General features: G+C 36.4%; 1 protein-coding gene across 2 annotated transcripts in view; it reads left to right on the top strand.

Moving 5' to 3' along the window:
* The window catches only part of CFTR (CF transmembrane conductance regulator), a 162,929-nt gene that overhangs the window by 66,237 nt on the left and 76,372 nt on the right, over positions 1-20,320 (top strand). For both annotated transcript variants that reach the window (XM_032870720.1, XM_032870712.1), the window contains exon 11: positions 1,074-1,265. In XM_032870720.1, coding sequence (XP_032726611.1) covers positions 1,074-1,265 — 192 coding nt within the window. The remainder of the gene's footprint in view (positions 1-1,073; positions 1,266-20,320) is intronic.

Below are 20,320 nucleotides of genomic sequence, written 5' to 3'. Positions count from 1 at the left end.
TTTCTTTCTTTCTTTCTTTCTTTCTTTCTTTCTTTCTTTCTTTCTTTTTTAAGATTTTATTTTTTTATTTGACAGAGATCACAAGTAGGCAGAGAAGCAGGCAGAGGTGGAGGGAAGCAGGCTCCCTCCTGAGCAAAGAGCCAGATCCCAGGACCCTGAGATCATGATCTGAGCATAAGGCAGAGGCTTAACCCACTGAACCACTCAGGCGCCCTTGTGCTATCTTTCTTAATGCTTTATCTTTGTATTGTTAAATATGCTTATGCTTCTGTTACCCACTGTGTTACGTTTACATGGTATCCTTTGACTTCCAGCTTTTCTTGATAAGGCAATCAGCAAATTTCCTTTATACTCTCTTTCCTTTGTTTTGTTTGTATTTTACTTAAAACTTTTCCTATTGTCAGGGCATATAACGTATTTAAATTATCTTCTTCAACTCTAATTCCCACATTAGTTTAAATTTTAGTTCACAGTCCTTTATATAAAGTCTTTGCTCACTGATAGTCCTTTTGCTGAAGCTTCTTCAGTCATTTCTTGGATGATTTTATCCTTGTTTCTTCAAGAAGGGCTCATGGAAACAATATTATCTTTTTTTTTTTTAACTAATCTTTTCTTTGTTAGATGAAGATCAAAATGAATCTACATTGTTTGTTTAAATAAATTGACAGAATTTATTTAAATTGTGATTAAGTAAATGAATGCAGTTAAATCACAAAGAACAGCACCCAACATAGACCGAGTATCAACAAATATTAGCTGGTATTTATCTTTCCCTGATGTTCTCCAAACCCATCCCAACAATCTGAATCAGTGGCTCCATCCCTGTGAACCTCTACTACAACACTTACCACACTCCACTGTAATTGTCTCTTTTATTCCTCTTTGTATCTTTTGTGCATAGCAGCAAATCCAGAATAGGAAGTGCTTAATAAGTTTTGAATCAAATGAATTAATCTGGAATCCTTTAAAATCAGAACAGCTATATCTGCTTAGGATAATAGCTGGAGGGAGGTATATTCTGAGAATGATTTGATCAAGTGATTTAATTTAATAACCGTGGTTTTTGTTTCCAGACTTCACTTCTGATGATGATTATGGGAGAGTTGGAGCCTTCAGAGGGCAAAATTAAGCACAGTGGAAGAATTTCATTCTGCTCTCAGTTTTCCTGGATCATGCCTGGCACCATCAAAGAAAACATCATCTTTGGTGTTTCCTATGATGAGTATAGATACAGGAGTGTCATCAAAGCATGCCAGCTAGAGGAGGTAAGTAACTATGTGACATAATTCTGACTATGCATATGAAATCTTTAAACTACTTAAGATATATAATTAGTCCCCTATTCAGTCAGTCAGTCTACATATATTAACCAAGTTTCCAACATGGGCAAAGTACTCTAAGTAAATCCACTAATAAAATATATATGTCTAATAAATATATGACCACTAATAAAATATATGACTCCTGCTCTAGGAGACTTACAAAAACATAGAGAAGGTACAATTTATTTTTAAAATGATGGGCTGATTTGGTTACAATAAAACCTTTATGAAATGGAGAGAATTTTATTGACTCATTCGTGAGTCATGTGTCCTCAATGGACACTTATATGCATGCATTTTTTAAAAGATACTTCAAAATTACTTGAGAGGATTTTAATAATTTTAAGTAACAACCATAGCCTAGGAAAATGAGCAATGATCTGCCAGTAGAGAATCAGAGATAAAATTGTGATTATATTTTATCCAAAACAAATCTGGGTGTTTTTAGAGACCACAGATATTTGTCTAGGTGGGGACTGGGATATAGGAGTGGTAGTGTCTTGCAAGATAAATCACAAGCCTTATTTATTAGTTGAAAGGTGTTGGAAGGTTTCTGGTGAGCTTTATTATTACTGTTATTATTTTTTGCTTTGAATATACCTTTCCTCACGAAATAATTTTATAAATGGTGATTTGATTCCAACAAATGAAAGTATATTTAACCCAAATAGACCATAGCTGTATTACTAATAATAAATTCAGAGCTGTGGGTCCCTCATTCATGAAATGAGCATTTACTAACATGAACATTGCGCTAAGTGTGGGAAAACCAAGCTGAAAAATACACAGTCCATTTTCTAAAGGTTCATGTTATAGTGATCTGTGTTTTAATGAACTCTTGTATGGTATGTGAATTATATCATAATAAAGCTGTTAAAAATAACGAAAGTAAAGAAGATAAGAGGAAGAAGAGCATATTCTTTTCTCATTCTATGACCAACCTCAAAATTATTTTTAATGTGTATAAGTTAGTTTTTTTGGTATATTCATATTTATGGACTATTTCCATCCAAAGGAAAGGCCATCACATCTTTAATTCCTCTAAAAGTAGTTTCATTAACACTCAGTTTCCATTTCTTCATACCTACCTTGTCCCCCAGCACACATACCTGTCTCTAAACAACCACTAATCTACCTTGTATCTCTAAAATTTTCCTGTTGTGGACGTTTAACACAAATGAAAACATTCAGTATATGGCCTTTTGTGCCCAAATAAACTTTTAAACTAGAAAAAGTTAAGAAGTCTTCATTTTGAAAACATTTGAGGCTTGCTGCATTCCGTAAAAATATAAATAGGATAAGATCCTTATACTTGAGAGGTTCATGGACCAGTAGGGGAAAGAGACATATTAATAAGGAATGTAGTTGGTGCTCTAATAGAAAATGAAAGAGTGATTTCTGTAGGAGTGAAAGGAGGGAGCATAAGAATAGATCTCCGTCTGCCTGATGTAAAGAATAACCTTCGAAGGTGGTACAAGGATAATGTCCTCTAATAGAATGATTCACTGTGGAATTCCAATGTGACAAGAGTGAAATTGATGGCTTTGGAGGAATTTTTTTGATTAACAACATTAGAGCTACCATTAAAGTAGAGAGAAGTTTAGGTTGGTCCGAAGAAGTGGGAGATTGATGAATAAATGGTAACTGGATTATTGAGAAAATTAAATGGGATGAATATAGGGTATGTAACATAGTGTCTGGTGTAAATAAGCTATTCTATAAATATTAGCTCCTTTCTACTTTCTTTTGAGGTGGCGAATACTGCTAGAGAATGTGATGTAAGGTAGATGTGTTCTTAGAGTCAGTTCTTATTAGAGAGTGACTACTATGGAAATAAGATGGAACTTGGTATAATTAAGATGGCTATAAAAAGTCATCAATGTGAATTTTAATGATGATGAAAGTGGTTATAAGAAAAATGATAAAAGTGGTTATCTGTAAATATGGTAGTTGTTCTTCCTGACCCAAACAGAAGTTAGAGTATTCTGTCAAAGAAACCAGATGGCATTGGACAGTTTAGAGTTCAGGCACATTGTTTCCATGCTCCAGAAATGGCAGTGGGGTTGGGCAGTGATTCTAGTTTCTATGTGCCTTTCACACCCCAAAACACGACTCTGTACCAGACTGTTCACTGTGGTGGGGTCAGGGCAGGTACAAAATGAAAACATTATTATCCCTCCTCAAATAACTTATGGGCTGGTTGGGGGAAAACATAAAGGAAGAGATAGCAAGTATTGGAATAAAGGTATTCTTAGGGCACTGCAGAAGCCCAGTTGAGGGCTTTTGGTTTGCCTCAGCAGTTCAGGAAAGGCTTTCTCTAAAAGTGGACAACCTGAGGGATGAGTAAAAGTGGGAAGGGTATTCTGGACAAAAGGAACTGAGCAGAAACACAGGATGTGAAACCAGTTGGTTAGTGCAGGGAACCGTGTCTTGGTAGAACCAGAATATAACTTGGGGGCACTGAGTGTGGAAAGAGGAATGAACCCATTGGACTACGGACTGGGGGCCTTGTACACCAATCTCAGGAATTTGGTCTTGGAGAGCTTTAATCAGGGGAAGAAGGATGCAGGCAGATTTGTGTTTTTGATATATCACTTGGCTGTAATATGAGAAACAGAATTAAGGTGGGTGCATTTTGAAACTGGGATGGCAGAAAGAATATATATTTTGAAATCTGACAGAGTTGGGTTACTAAAGAAAGTTACTTAACCCTATTATACACTGAATTTTGTCCTCTTAATATGGAGATTATATTATTTATTTTGATTTTTTTCTGGCACACCAAAATTACTTAATAAAACAGCCAGTAGGAGTAGTTGTCGCCGTCATCATAGTAGTAGTATTTGCTGTTCTGACTAGAAGGGGGACTAACAGGAACTGTTTCAGTAATCCAGATAATGGTTTGGAGGGACAAGAAGAAACAGAAATTAAGCAGAGGCATTGTGAGGAGATCAAGAATGCCATATTTATATACTATTTCCATCCAAAGGAAAGGGTATCAGGGAAAATGGGCCTTCAGGGAAGACTGAGAGTTTTTTTCCTGAAGAAATTAGAAGAAGAGAGAAATTGGTTTAGGATTAAGGATTCCTTGCACAACAGGAACTGAAAAGGGGGCCAGGTAAGATTGCTGTGGGTTGAGGACAGAAGCACGTGAAGGTGAATTACATACAACTGAGACATCTGCTCAAGACAGAAAGATCATAAGTCTTACTAATAAGGTTTCCAGTGGAGGACACCACTAGGTAGACTTGAATAAATAACTTTATAACGATGACGACATGCATTTTGCTTCTGTAATGCACACTTCGCTCTTCTTCCCCTTTGCCTTAAATTGTCAAAACACTGAGCTTCTCATTTCTAATGATCTCTGAGTCCTTCCTCCCCCCTGTCCCGCTGACTGTTGCAACTGGGCCTTTCTAGTCATCTCGTAACAGGCAAAAATACATCCAGCACCCTAAATTCTCTGTAAACGTAGTGAGTACGCTGAATATAGAGCGCGTCTGCTGCTTTCCTTGGTGCTGAATATTCACTGTCCATTGTTATCTATCCAACCACATGACAAACTGCTTGAGGGCTGTGACTCTTAAACATTTCGTTTGGTATATTGCGCCCAGGACGTGGAGAGGCAGTCTTGCAAATTCTTTCAGGTGACTGTTTCAGCAATATCTTGGGGTAGGCAGGCCAGTTACGGGAATCGTTCTCAGCAGCTGTTCCCCTCTGAGTCTCACAGTCTCAGGGTTGGTCAGGGTTGGACGAGATGGTTCCATGGCAGGAGTATGTTACTGAGTAAGGAGTAAGGAAAGGAATTACAAGTGCTAGACTATCTTAGTCAAACTCAAAGGTGTCCTCTATTTTCAGTCTGCTAAGAGTTTCTACTTTTGATATTTTTCTTGTTGTCATGAAATAAGCGTTCCTCACCTTTCAAGAAGAGGCCAGTGGGGGCCTTCCCAAGGGAGGATTTTCTTTTTTAAATGTGGAGGAGTTTGGAGCTGAGGACCATGAAACTCCCACAGTGTCCCCAAGGGGGAGCAGCTGGTGCCCGCCACAGTCGCCCTGGCCGAGTCCCCCGCAGGGCCCACGGCCCCCAGTACAAAGAGTCGTGAGTCCATCTGTTTTCATTTTGACTGCCAGCGTTGATCTGTCTCTGAGTGTGCTCCAGCCAGACTTGGAACTGGAGATGAGAACGGGATATTTTCTTCCTCATTTTTGTGTTTTTGTTCAGCTCTAATATCTACAGAGCACTTGCGTATGTAGTGATGCCTGCCGTCATAGGAGCAGGCAGGTAGGGGTAAATTGGCGTGGATAGGAAATAGCACGCACAACATATTTCACATAGTTTTCTGATTTCAGTCTGCTGAAAACTCTTCCCTCAGAGGGATAGCTTAAAGACTTTATCACGGGGAAGGGCCCAGAGACAGCTCTGTGCCGATAGAATGACTTGTAGTGTGCAGACCCGAGGGAGCAAGTCAGGTGTGGATCCTTCGCCTTCAGCCCTTCTCCTTTGGGAATGTCTCCATGTCTTGCTTTATGTTTCCTACTTTGGATCTAGATGATGGTACCACAGATTCCTAGACAAATGTAGAGGTGTTTGTTTTCTTCGTGGTTTGTTTTTTTTTAAGATACTATTTTATATCCCAGTGCCAATCAACTTATTCTCTTCTTTCCATGTACCCAGACTACCCCTGAGGGTTCTCCTAAATATTTGTATGCTTTTGTAACCAGCCCTGGAAATTTTTGCTAGCTTAAAAAAGATGACTCAGTTTAACTGGGCCCTTCTTAACTTACTTATCTCTTAAGGAGATTGTAACCCTGTTTAGTTATTAAAAGAGGGACAGACTTCACTGTTCTCTTCTCTTTCTTTATTTTCAGGTTATTGTTTTTTTTTTCACACTTCACCAATATCTTACCCTACCATAGAACCCCACAGTTGACAGCAAGAGAATTCTAGGCGGGCTGGTGTTTGGGTAATGGGTAGTTGGACTGACTATATTCAGTGACTCACTCTCTTGTAAAAGTACCTGGGTTTGGCTTTTATGATAGTGTGTGGTGGGGCGTGGGATATGAGAAGAAGCTAGGGACTTAGGATATATAATCGGTCTTCACAAAGTTGTTGAGATCCTTTTGTAACTGCAAAATGGTCTTCATTAAGTATTCGTCTTGGCAACCATTACATATGCATTGTAATAAAAATATTTACTATGTTTGTTGCAGAATTAAAATCTGCTTGTGTTTTCTTTACCACCACTGCTTGGCAGTTTTCATCTTTAAGTCACTAGAAGAAAGCAAATTAGGAGGAAAATTGGCAAGAAGTTGCTAAAGAAAAAAAAAAAAACTTGGGAGGGAAATTGGCAAGAAATATGAAAAACTTGGGAGGGAAGTAAGCAAAGAAATGAGTTAATGACTGTTCTGGAAAATAAATTCCATCATGCAGATACCGCAAGTCTAATTAAATTTGAATTTGACCTCTGGATATCCAGATCTGGCCAAAACTAACCTGTGTGAACAGAGGCTTAACCTTTGGATGGTCAGTCCACAGGAGAATTCAGGAACATTCATTTGAGAGATCTGTAAATAAAAAGGGGCCATAGGAATTAACATCTGCATTCAGTAGCAGCCAAGACATAATGGAGACATAAAACAGATATTTGAAACACGTTGAACTATGTCCCCTAAACCAGAATAAACTGTACTTAATGACTGCACCTTGAACCACCTGTAATTTTCTCCTAATAGGTAATTAAGTTGGAAAGCACAGCCATTTATTTACTGTAATATGAAGCAAGTACATTTATTTTATAGAATCACTGAGCCAGAACCTAACAGAAATGCCATAGCACTTCCTGAACTGAACTGTTATTTCACTTCATTTGAGCCCTGAAACTTAAAAAAATAAACTCTAGCTAACATCTGTCGAGAGAGTACATGTTGGCATTGCTGTGCTAAGCACTTTGCACACATTGGTCCATCGAATTCTCACTTTCTTGTTATCTAGTGATAGCTTTGCTTAGAGTTTGCTGTCAGAGAGAAACTGTGCTGGATTCTTAAAGTGTGAACCTGATTTTAGGAATTGAAATTACAAATTCTGGAATTAATTATTAGCTTAACAAATGAGAGTTTTACATCTCTAAAACCAAAATAGCCATAAGACTGCTGATCTCAGTAAGATTTAGACAAGTCAACAGAACAGTAATATAAAAATTTAATTATAATGGTCTGGGACCAGTCTATCTTAGGAATAAATAATGAAATGAAGATATTCAAGGTAAGGTTTTGTATTAAAAGACAAAACAAAACAAAACAAAATGACATTTCCAAAGGTTAAAAACCATGATGTATCATCATGTCTATGCTCAAGATTTCATCCCTCCTGAAGAACTGGGATTCTGAGCCATGCACTCTCAGAATTATCTTCTTTGTAGCAGTGGCTAACAAAACAAGATCAAGGGAAGATCTTACACTTATATTTCATACCTTAGAACTCAGTGATGTTCATAAAGGTCTTTGTTAGGAAAGGAAACTTGTTTTTTCTAAAAATTCTGAGTATAAGTGTTCCCTTGACAAAATAGCCCTCGAAATGGCAATTGTATTACCGTTAGTGTCTTTCAGAGCAAAGTCTGTAATACCTAATTTTTATTCAGAAGGTTTAGCTAGGCTTGACTCAAATTTTCTAAATTAAAAAGTTGACTTTAGCAAATATTTGAGTTCCTCTCATGGATGTGTAACATTTTAGGCACTGTGGATGCTGCCTTCAATTATAACAAGGGTCCCTGTCTGCAATTAATTTTTGACTTATAGATATTTGGGGGGAAAGATTATATATATATTCATTTAGTAAATATTTGTAAGGGCAAACATTGAACTAAGGACTCTGCCAAACTCTGGGAATTATTAATGAACAAGACACAATCCCTGTCCTTAAGGGGGTTTTATTCTAGTGGAGATGACCAAGTAAAAACCAGAGCAGTTTGATAAATTCTATGATATTGATTAATATAGGGTCCTTTAATGAGTACAAGGAAGTAACATTTAATCTGATCTTAGAAGTTCAGGCAAGGCTTCCCTGGAGGAATTGACATCTCAGGTGAGAGATGATGGAAGAGCAGGAGTCATTTGAGTGAAGAAGAACAATGAGAACATTCCAGAAAAAGAACAGAATGTACAAGGCCGAGAACCCAGAGGGAGCACTCTATATTTGAGGAGCTATAGTCAGTTCTGTGTGGCCAGAGTGTATAATGAAATAAGCCCGGAGCCAGGAGAGAGCATTGCACTTTTGCAGGAGCTCTGGGTAGGGCAGCAAGACTGGGATCTGGAAAAACAGGGGTATATCTTGATAGCTGAACTAGGAGAGGCCAATCAGATCATGGTTTCTGTCCTTCCATTTGCCAGCAATTTAAAAAAAGCCAAAAGAGGCAGAAAGACAAAGTCACCCCTTTCACTTTGTGTTTCATATAAATCCAGTTGGTGAAATCCACTTCTCAAACAGCCTTCTAGCTGCAGAGGAGTGAGAGAAATGTGGTAATTGGTGGGAGTACAGGGAAGTACCCTGGGAGGAGAGCAAATGGGTCTCTAGCATCCTCCACTGTGGCGTTTCTTTATTGGAGGAAGTGCCATAATAAAAACAGTATTTTAGGAAGATTCATCTAATAGAATATGCAAATTGGAGGGGGATAATGGAAGTGTTGTGGTTAGAAGTTAATGAAATATTGGCATTCCAATTTTAAAGAAAAGAAGTAAAAATTTTAAGGGACTTGTTGAAGATCCATAATTGATGGGATCAGCAAGAGAATCCAAGTCTTCTGACTCACTTTTTTTTTTTTTTCTGTACTCTATTAGGGTTATTTCTTATTAGAAAAGAAACTCTAGATTAGACTCTAATGACTTACCCATTGACTATTGCTGGCTTTAAGTTAGAACTTTAGACTAATCTCACTGTGATGTTAACAGTATCATTAAACCATTAAGACTATAAATCTGCCGATTGTAAAGGGGAAGTTATGATAGGAAAGCCTTGTGACCTAATGGCATTGAGAATTCCATGACATAGCTGTGAAAACTATTTGCAGCTCCTAAATAAGCGTATCTTGGAAAAACCACCTATACCACACACTTGAAATTTAAATAAGTCAGGACATTTCTTCCTAGATCCTCTTCCAAATTATTTTCTCCTTTTCCTTTGCCCTTGAGGCAGAATCTCTTCTTCAAGCCTTATAACCTCAACTTTAAAATATGGAAGTCCAGGGGCGCGTGGGTGGCTCAGTCGTTAAACGTCTGCCTTTGGCTCAGGTCATGATTCAAGGCTCCTGGGATCAAACCCCTCATCAGGCTCCCTGCTTGGCAGGAAGCCTGTTTCTCCCACTCCCCCTGCTTGTGTTCCCTCTCTCACTGTGTCTCTCTCTGTCAAATAAATGAATAAAATCTTAAAAATAAATAAATAAAGACAGGTCCAAGTAGGAGGGCAATCTGTAGAGGGCAGGAAGCCTGCTTGGAGCCACTTGGGCAGCTAGGCTCCAATGTCAGGTCTTGAGGGAACAAGGATCATGGTGGAATTACTTCAGAGGGCGTGAGTGAGTGCTTTTTGAAGCCTGGCAGCTAAGGAACTGAATTCCAAAGCTGATTTAGGCACTGGGGAGCTGGGAGCTGAGTTAGGAAGTCCAGAGCAGGAGCAACTGCAGGATAGCATAGTAATGTGGCAGTAGAGTACTGGGAGAGAAGTGCTTTATCGGGCATTGGATTTGTCCCAGAATCTTGGGTGGGTAGACCTAGAAAAGATAGTGAAGGAATTAACAGCTCCCTAAGTGCCAATTCTTAGACCAACTGAATCAAAATCATCTAGGAAGCTTTTAAAAACTAGATTTTTAAATGTCATTTCAGAGAATCTGAGATCTGGAGTTCAGAAATTAAATGAATCTAATGTAGAGCCAGAATAGGAGAAATAAGATACTTTGTTTAAGTATCTTTTCTAACTTTACTTCCTTGGGAGCATTTACTCAAGGACACTTTAAATCATTGCATTCCAGTTCTTCCTTTAAAAATGCTTATGTTATCTTCAAATACAAATACAGACCTACATACATACAGAAATAAACACTAAAGAGGCTAGAGATATCAACAGAATTACGTATATACTCACAAGTTCATACATAAAACCATATATACATATGTATATCCTTGAATGTTAAGCAATAGTTTAATATTTGTGACAAGACTGTAACATCCATTATATAAAAGAACTAGCTTTTTGTATTTTTGTTGCCAGCAGTAAAAATTATATTGGAATTTGAGTTTTCTGCTATAAATTTGGTCCATATCAAATCTCAATGAAAGAAGAGCTTTTATTTTTCAAGTTGATAAAAAGTTCTCACTTCTTATGCTTTCTAGCAAGGATTAATCTTTAGCCAGTGTTTCTGTGTACAGCTACTTGTAATCAGGTTTGACTTAGGTCAACAAATTATCTTTCCTAATAAGCAGAACTCCAGGGTTTTGTTTTGTTTTGTTTTGTTTAAAGATTTTATTTATTCACCTGAGACAGAGAGAGAGAGAGAGAGAGAGAGATAGCAACAGAGCACAAGTGGGGAGGAGTAGAAGCAGACTCCTGGGTGAGCAGGGAGCCCAATGCAGGGCTTGATCCCAGGACCCTGGGATCATGCCTGAGCTGAAGGCAGACGCTTAACCCTGAGCCACCCAGGCGTCCCTGAACTCCATGTTTTAATTTATGAATTCGTTCATGTGTATTTAATGCTGTAGGTGTTAAGTTCTGTTAATAAATCATAAGAACTTCCCAGCACTCTCAGGATAACATCCATGTTTACAAAAGCTCTGTGCAAAAATTGTTAAAATTCATTCTTTCACTCTCTTTCTAGAACGCTTTAGCTTTCTCCATTCTCTCTGTCCCTTCCTCTATTCTCCTACCCCTTCATCTGTTCCCCAACACCTCTTTTCATCTTCCTCCTTGCTCATTTTCCTTATGTATAAAGCATAAGAGCTTAGTAATTATTAAACATTAATAAAATTGGCACTGTCTAGTGATTTATTCTTAAAAACATGTTTTATTGCATGTTATCCCCTCTAAAGTTCATGTTCCCTCAACCCAAGTTTCACACCCCCTCCCTTACCACAAGCAGCTGTGTTGTCAAGGTTGTTCTAAAGAGTGATAAGGTAGCCTTAAAGCAAGTTTTATGATATTTTCCTATCTACAAAGTCACAGGAAGCTCAAATGAACTTAGCAAATATTGCAAAATTGCAAAGAACCATTAAATGTAACACTCCACCCTTTTCTTAAAGCTCTCCCTCTCTTTAATGTAATGACACCTTGTATCATTCCTTTGTCCAATGTTCAAGTCAGTTAGTGAGCTTTATATTAGCAATTCCTCTTTAACAACTTCTGGTTTGTCTGGCTCAGTTAAATAATATTAGGGTGGTGTTTAGGTGCATTTTTAAAAGTAAAATGATAAACATTTGTGTGAAAAGTGCATGTATCATGTTGAGTATACTATATATTTAATAATAATCTTTATTGCATACTTATTATACTATTACTTTGACCTTCTCTCATGCTCTTTATCTAGGTATTTTCAAGTATTTTACACTTGAAATTTTATTTTACAATCTCAAACAGACCTAATATATGCACAGAATCCTTTTAAGTTGGCATTTGCCTTTCTGACCAGCATATTGTAAAGGAAGTTAGCCAAAAGAGTAAGGAAATGTTTGAGCAGGTAGAATAACTACAAGATGCAAATTCCTGGGCTTTTCTCTAATTCATCTGAGTGAGAATAGGTATAACATTTTGAACAAGCTCCCCAGGTGAATCTGAAATAATTGGCTCACATACTTCACTTTGAGAAACAATGATCCACATATTTGATTTTATCTGTAGATAAGCTGTGCTGAGAAAATTATTAAGAAATGAAATGGTGGTATAGCAGAGCTTCAGAAAAAGGGTTTTCAGTGTCTCCTTCAACAAGAAAGTTTAGCACAGTGTTTAAAAGTTTATATTTGATTTATGTTATGGCTTGGGTTTTTTTATTTAAAAATCTCAGTAGTCAGTTTTTACATAAGAAGTCACATCGTGCCCAGCATCTTAATGGCACTGAATGAATTCCTCCAACATTTTTTATGGATAGCTCCTGAGGAACTCAAGTTTTGTGCCAGTGAAGAGAAAAACCATTTGTTTCTGTGCACGGAGTCTTCTCTAACCAACCCATGTCCTTATGGTGCTTGTCAAACTCATGTCACAGTACCAGGTGGTACAATTTTTTAATTTTTTTAATTTTTTTATTTTTTTTAGTTTATAATTTTCACGTAGAAGAAAATGTGTTGTGGAGACTGAAAACTACCACCCTTAAGATAAATATATTATCAGGTTTGAGTGCCGTTAGTAATTAGCAAAGATAAATGTTTAACAATGTATACAAAACAAAGTGTTCTATGTTTAACCAAATAGAAAAAGCCAAACACTAATAAAGAAATCTACAAATGAACAATAAACTAGGCAATCAGGGCAAGTACTCACATTAGCAACAGGATATTGATATTACTAATTTATTTGATCTTAAAATAATGAGCTTATTCACAATTCTATTCAGTGTATCTTTACTATTTTGTTTCCTTTCAATCAACTGTTTCCTATGACTTACATTCTTTGAAAAACTTACCTAATTATCATCCCCACTTATACATTTCTCTTCATAAATGGCTTCTATCTAGAAAAAAGAGGCCAAATACGCTGGCTTAGAACCTCAAATCGTTTCAGATGTGGGAATCTTTTATTTTCATGCTTTTTGAAAGATAGCCTATATCTCTAGTATCCATTCTGGATAGGAAATAACCATATGACAACATCCTTGATTTCTAAGTGCCTTAGGGGCCTGGACAAACTCTAAGTAGAACTTCCTAACAAATCTTTCCACCATCATTTTCCCATAAAACCCCAAGCTTCAGACAGTCACTATGATGAATGTGATATATATTTTTCCAATCCATTTAATGGAATTTATACCTATGTATACATGTACTTATCAATAAACAATATTTAAGTTCTGTTTGGGTAGCTTAAGAATTTATGTAAGTGGTGGACTTTCCGCACATCATTCTCAACTTGCTCTCTTTGTCCCTATTACCTTTTTGAGGTCTAGCCATACTACTTATATGTAGAAATTTTTTTCATTCTTCTACTCCTATGCCACATTTTATTTACTCATTCTGCTACTGATGAACATTTAGATTTTTCCAAGATTTTACACAATACTGCAGTGAAAATTCTTTGAATATTTCTTTTTGCACATCTGCAAGAATTTCTCTGGAGTAGATATCAAGCAATTGAATTTAGGTGTTTTTGTGTACATAGGCACATTCTGAATTTTACTAGATACTGCTAAGTTGTACTTTAAAGTAGTTATACCAATTTATACTACTACCAGTCATTTTTGAGTATTCCCATTGATTCACATCTTTGAAAGCTCTCATTATTGATACTTTTTTTTTTTATTTTTATTTTTTAAAAGATTTTTATTTATTTATTTGGCAGAGAGAGAGAGATCACAAGCAGGCAGAGAGGCAGGCAGAGAGAGGGGGAAGCAGGCTCCCCGATGAGCAGAGAGCTCGATGTGGGTCTCAATCCCAGGACCCTGAGATAATGACCTGAGCTGAAGGCAGAGGCTTAACTCACTGAGCCACCCAGGCAACCCAATACTTTATTTTTTTCTGAAGATTTTATTTCTTTATTTGACTCACAGAGAAAGAGAAAGCACAAGTAGGTAGAGTGGCAGGCAGAGGGAGAAGGAGAAGCAGAATCCCTGCTGAGCAGCAAGCCTGATGCAGGGCTCGATTCCAGGACCCTGGGATCATGACCTGAGCCAAAGGCAGATGCTTAACTGACTGAGCCACCCAGAGGTCCTCTCTCTCTCTCTCTCTCTCTCTCTCTTTTTTTCCTGATTTGTAGTTCCTTGATTACTGGTAAGATTATACATATTTTCATATTTGTTTGCCATTCTGATTTCATATCCTTTGCCAATTGAGGGGGGGGTGAGATATTGTGGTAGTTATGAGATATGCCTTATGGACCACTACAGTGAAATTGAACAATGGCCCCAGTTGCTATACATGAAATCTTTCACACATAGTTTGTGTTGAGACTTCTTCCACAGGCAGCTTCCTGTGGGTCATGAATATGGCAGGATACTAAAGCAGATTTGTGTTTAGAGGATATGGGACCTAGTTATTAACTGATTTTGGTTCAGAGACTCCCAGATGGCTTTCCAAGAGTTGGTTAGATTTAGACAGTGGCCTTGGGTTCTTCCATCCAACCTCTGTCCTTCTCTCCTTCACTTGGGGGTTGGACTTGCATCTAGGTCTGACATATCTCCCAGCCTTCCCTGCTCCCTTCCCTGTTAACTTATACATCAATATTTCCCCTAATAAGATCATTACATGTTTAATTCTGTCTTAGCTAAAGAGAAGTGATCTTCAAAATTACTTGGAGGGGATCTAAACTAATAGGAAATTGAATATGTCTTAAGTGTTAGACAAAATTTTTTATCTTCCAGCAATGCTTTCCTCAACAGCCTTTCAATGGTGTGTAAAATGCCATTTTTTTTTAAAGTATAGTACATCTAAGTGGGGGTTATCACAGCTGCTACCCAAAATTAAAAACCTAAAAATATATGTATCTATTAAGAATAAATAAATAAATCAATAAAAACCTAAAAAAAATTTCTTCACCCAGAGAAACTGGATAATTTACTAACAAGTGATCAAAATTTATTTCAAAGCACAAAAGGACTTGAATAGATATATTACCATTGTAAAGCTGGTTTAGAGTCTACTAGTTCAAACAACACTGTCATTAGATGATTTTAAAATTGAATTGTATCTTACCCTTAAGTAACATATATTTCCTACATTATTTAAACTATACCGAATCAGAGAAAAAGATGGGAAACTCTTCAACTAGTTTTCTTTTTTTTTTTTTTAATTGAAATGTAGTATACATACAATAGTATATTAGTTTCTGGTATACAATATATTGATTCAACACTTATACATATTATGAAGAGATCACCATGATAAATCTAGCTACCATCTGTCCCCATACAAAGTTATCACATACTGTTGCATACTTTATTCCCTATGCTGTACATTATATCCTTGTGCCTTACAGTTTATACCTTTCATTCCCCTTCCCCTATTTTGCCCATCTTCCATCCCTCTCCCCTCTAGCAACCACCCATTTGTTCTTTATAAATCTGTTTCTGTTTTGTTCGTTCATTTGGCTTTATTTATTTATTTATTTATTTGATTTCACATATAAATGCGATCACCATGTGCTTGCCTTTCTCTGTCTGACTTACTTCATTTTTTGTATTCCTGCCAACAGTGCACAAGGATTCCCTTTTCTCCCATTTTCCTAGAGCCAGGATAGTCTTAGTACAAAAATCTGTAAATTAATATAAAAATAAAACTATAGCTAACCATAATAATGATATAGATATTCAAATAAAATGTTATCAGATAAAATATTAACAAATAGATTCCAGCATGGTATAAGAAGTGATAAAATATGACCAAGAAAGATTTATAATAGGAATGCAAGGGTACTTGTATTGCAATAGAATGAAATCTGTAAATGGAGTATAATTTGTTATATTGATAAGGAGGAAAACCATATAGCAATGTCAGTAGATGCTAAAAGTATACAAAAAATTCAGCAGTCATTTATATTTATAATAAAATTTTAAAGTAAAAATAGAAGTAGGAGGAAACTTTAAATGCAGTAACTTTTTTTAACCCACCATCCCCAAGTAGACATGATTTTAAATGTTGAAAAATTAATGTCATTTGTCTTAAAATAGGGACAATATTAAATGTTTGTGAAGAGATTGTTTATACAAAAACAACAACAACAACAACAACAAAAAAAACAAAGAAGTTCTAACAAAGAACAAACAAACAGAAAACATAAGTCCGTTAGAATTATTAAGGGGGCACCTGGGTGGCTCAGTGGGTTAAGCCTCTGCCTTCGGCTCACGTCATGATCTCAGGGTTCTAGGATCGAGCCCCGCATCAGGCTCTCTGCTCAGCAGGGAGCCTGCTTTCCCCTCTCTCTCTGCCTGCCTCTCTGCCTACTTGTGATCTCTCTCTCTCTCTCTCTCTCTCTCTGTCAAATAAATAAATAAATAATTTTTAAAAAAATCTGTAAGAATTATTAAGGGAGTACAATAACATGGCTGGATAGTAGATAAGCATGCAATAATAACTTTTCGTCAAGCTAGCAATGATCATCAAGAAATAAAAATGTAAAGCTATTCAATTCACAATAGTAGAAAAAAATAAAATACTGAGGAGTACTGGTAGGAATGTAAATTAGTGTAGCCACTATGGCAAACTTTAATTAAAATAATTAAAAATTTTACTACCATATGACCTAGCAATTGCACTTCTGGGTATTTAACCAAAAGAAGCAAAATCACTGTCTTGAAAAAAATATCTGTACTCCCGTGTCCATTCCAGCATTATGTAGAATAGCCAACACATGGAAACAACATAAGTACCCATTGACAGATGAGTAGATAAAGAAGATATTTTCTTCTATGCCTCTCTACACATACATATAATGGAATATTATCCAACATTAAAAAAATGAAATCTTTCTGTTTGTGACAACATGAATAGACCTAGAAGATATGCTAAGTAAAATAAATAAGACAGAAAAAGACAAATACTGTATTATCTCACTTACACATGAAATCTTAAAAAACTGGAACTCATAGATACAGCAAACAGATAGGTGGTTTCCAGAAACAGGAGTGCGGTTGGGGGTATGAGAGAGGATGAAATAGATGAAGGTGATCAAAAAGCACAGACCTCCAGTTTTAAGGAAATTAAGTCCTGGGGATATAGTGTGTACACTAAAGTGACCATAGTTAACAATACTGTAGTATATTTTGGAGGATTAGTAAGAGAGCAAATCTTGTAAGTTCTTTTCACAAGAAAAATAAATTTGTAACTGTGTGTGGTGATAGATGTTAACTAAATTTATTGTGTGACTCATTTTACAAGATATACATATAACAAACATGTTGTACACCTGAAATTAATGCAATTTTATATGTCAATTATATCTCAATTTAAAAATAATAGGGATGGGGGTGCCTGGGTGGCTCATTCAGTTAAGGGTCTAACTCTAGGTTTTGGGTCAGGTCATGATGTCAGGGTTGTGAGATTGAACCCCCCATCTGGCTCTATGCTGACTGTGGACCCTGATTAAGATTCCCTCTTTCTCTCTCCCTCTGCCCCTCCCTACTGTGCACACATGTGTACGTGCTCGCTCTCTCTCACTCTAAAACAAACAAATAAATAAAATAATAAAAATAAATAAATTAGGCATAAATCTAACAGGAAGTATATAGGACATATATGAAGAACTGTAAACTCTACTGATGGATCTAAAACAAGATCTGCCTTGGTTTGAATCCTAGCTCCAAACTAGCTGTGCTATTTTGGAATGATACTTATCTTTCCTAACTTTCAATTTCCTCACATTTAAAATAAGTATAAGGCTGTATTGAATATTTAAAAAGTTAATACATATAAAGTGCTTAAAATGGTATGTGACATACAGTAAGCCCTCAGTATACGTTAGCTAATATTACTATTACTTTTGCTGTTGCTGATATTGTTATTATATAGAAGACTAAATGAACAGAAAGAGCCATAAGATTTATGAATAAGAGTTGTGCTTTTTCAGATATTTTAAATCATACTTAATGACTGTAAAAGATCAAAACCAAAAAACCCAGCAGAGTATTAGTATAGGAATAGGAAATGGATCAGAGAAATAAGACAGAGAGCCCAGAAATAGATCTTAGAAAATATGAAAATTTTATAATAGTAGATGATATATAATTCAGAGGAACATTTTTTTTTTAAGATTTTATTTATTTGTCAGAGAGAGAGAGGGAGAGAGAGCAAGCACAGGCAGACAGAATGGCAGGCAGAGGCAGAGGGAGAAGCAGGCTCCCCGCCGAGCAAGGAGCCCGATGCGGGACTCGATCTCAGGACGCTGGGATCATGACCTGAGCCGAAGGCAGCTGCTTAACCAACTGAGCCACCCAGGCGTCCCTCAGAGGAACATTATTTAATGAACTGTGTCTCCTATCCAACTAAAAGGAAAGAAGCTTAGATTCTTACACCACTGTATAAACAAAAATTGTACCTTGAATATCTTTTTTTAATTTTATAAGAATAATAAACATTTTAAAAGAAAATTTAGGATATTACATGAACAACCTGAAAGTGGAGTAGTACTTTTTAACCAATATAGGAATTCAGATAGATATATTGACTTCATGAAAATGAAAATTTTGCAGATCACATGGTATAAACAGAGTGAAAACAAATAGCAGAAAAAAATGTCAATATCTATAACACACAAAGACAAATGAGAGAAATTTGGCTGGAATAGCCTCATTTATTATCTTAATAAAATAAAATTAATGTAATAAAATTGCATCTGTGCTCTTTGGACATTTAAATTCAGTAGGGAAAGTGAAAATGTTCATTCATGATCTTCTATTTTTTATTTTCCCCTTCAATTTTCTTGCCTCTTTTATTCTGCCAATATCTTCTTGCTTTTTTCTAAGAACATCAACTTCTGACACTATTCCTTTCCCATTTTCTTTCTTTACTCTGTACACTCCTCTTCATTTCCTTTTCTTATATGCACACCTTTCTTTTTTGCTTCATGTTTAGTTACCCACCCTTCCTTCATTCTCTCTTTCTCTCTTCTTACATTCCACAAATCATTATTAAATGTTTGCACTGGGCTAGGATTTTGTATCCTCTAAATTCACAATCTATTCCCTAAGTGTAACTATATCATAATCATATTATCAACATAACGACTGGTATTTCTAAATTTTAAAAATATTAAAAGCTTTTAACTAGTGTAGTGTTGAATTCAAATCTTGGGAAATGAAAACTCCAATATCCAGCACTGTCTGGCTTTTTAACAGTGTGTTAGAAAATTTGCCTCCTTTATAAAAGCCTACACTCAATATATTCACCTAAGGCAACCTCTTTATCTTTTTCACTGTAAAAGATTTATTTTTAAAAAGAGAATGGGATTTGGGGAAGTAAATGTGGTATAGGAGAAAAATACACATGCGAGCTTTCTTGTTAGTTGCTCTCAACCAAGTACAGAGGGTGTGGTTCAACCAACAGCTCAGTAAAAACTTAAGGACTGAGGTGTTCCTGGAGGTGCTTCTTCAGTGAGGTTACAGATTTTAGACTCTGGAGTGTGGAATTCAACTGTAGTACTTGTATTTGGATAGACTCCTGCATATGTGCTTTGGCTCATGAGTTGAAAAAAAAGCATTTAGTTCAGTAGAAGGAAATGAGGCACTTGGTTTGATAGACATCTCAACCACCAAGGTCTTCCTCACCTGCAGGGCTGCTGGCTGTCAGTGACATCTTCTTGTGATCATTCTTCAATGCCTGCGTGGCCAGCTCTGCTGAGTCCTGCTGTGTCTCCTCCAATATGTCAGCATTTTTTATCTCTGGCCTCTGGTCCCCCTATGTCAGGAGTATTGACTTTAGCAGTGCGTTAGGGGCAGTGGCTACCATGGTTCTACCCTCCCAGAGCTGCCAAATAGTTTTTAGTATAAATGAATATTTGTTCATTTACCTGATTTGTGAGTTTAGAGTTTTGTTCAGGAAGTTCTATTTAATTTTCATAAGCTAGACAACAGAAACCAATGAATTATAGAAGTAACCATTTTGACAATTTAAGTATTGATAATGGTGGTGGTAGGTCAAGGAGAGATGGTGGATTGCTTCTGGATTGTGAAAGAAAAAGGAGAAAGTTTTTTTTTGTTTGTTTTTGTTTTTTTTTTAGTAGAGGGAAAGAGAAGAAGGTGGTAACAAAAGAGAGGAGTAGATGTTTGGGGATGAGTAGAGCACAGGGAGAACAACTTTTTTTTAACTAAAGGAAGAGTTCTGCC

Source organism: Lontra canadensis, unplaced genomic scaffold (assembly GCF_010015895.1).
Source record: "Lontra canadensis isolate GAN:19392208 unplaced genomic scaffold, GSC_riverotter_1.0 scaffold2, whole genome shotgun sequence".
In the NCBI taxonomy this organism is placed as follows: Eukaryota; Metazoa; Chordata; class Mammalia; order Carnivora; family Mustelidae; genus Lontra; species Lontra canadensis.
The sequence above is the reverse complement of the archived record's forward strand: the minus strand, read 5'-3'. Positions and strand labels throughout refer to the sequence as shown.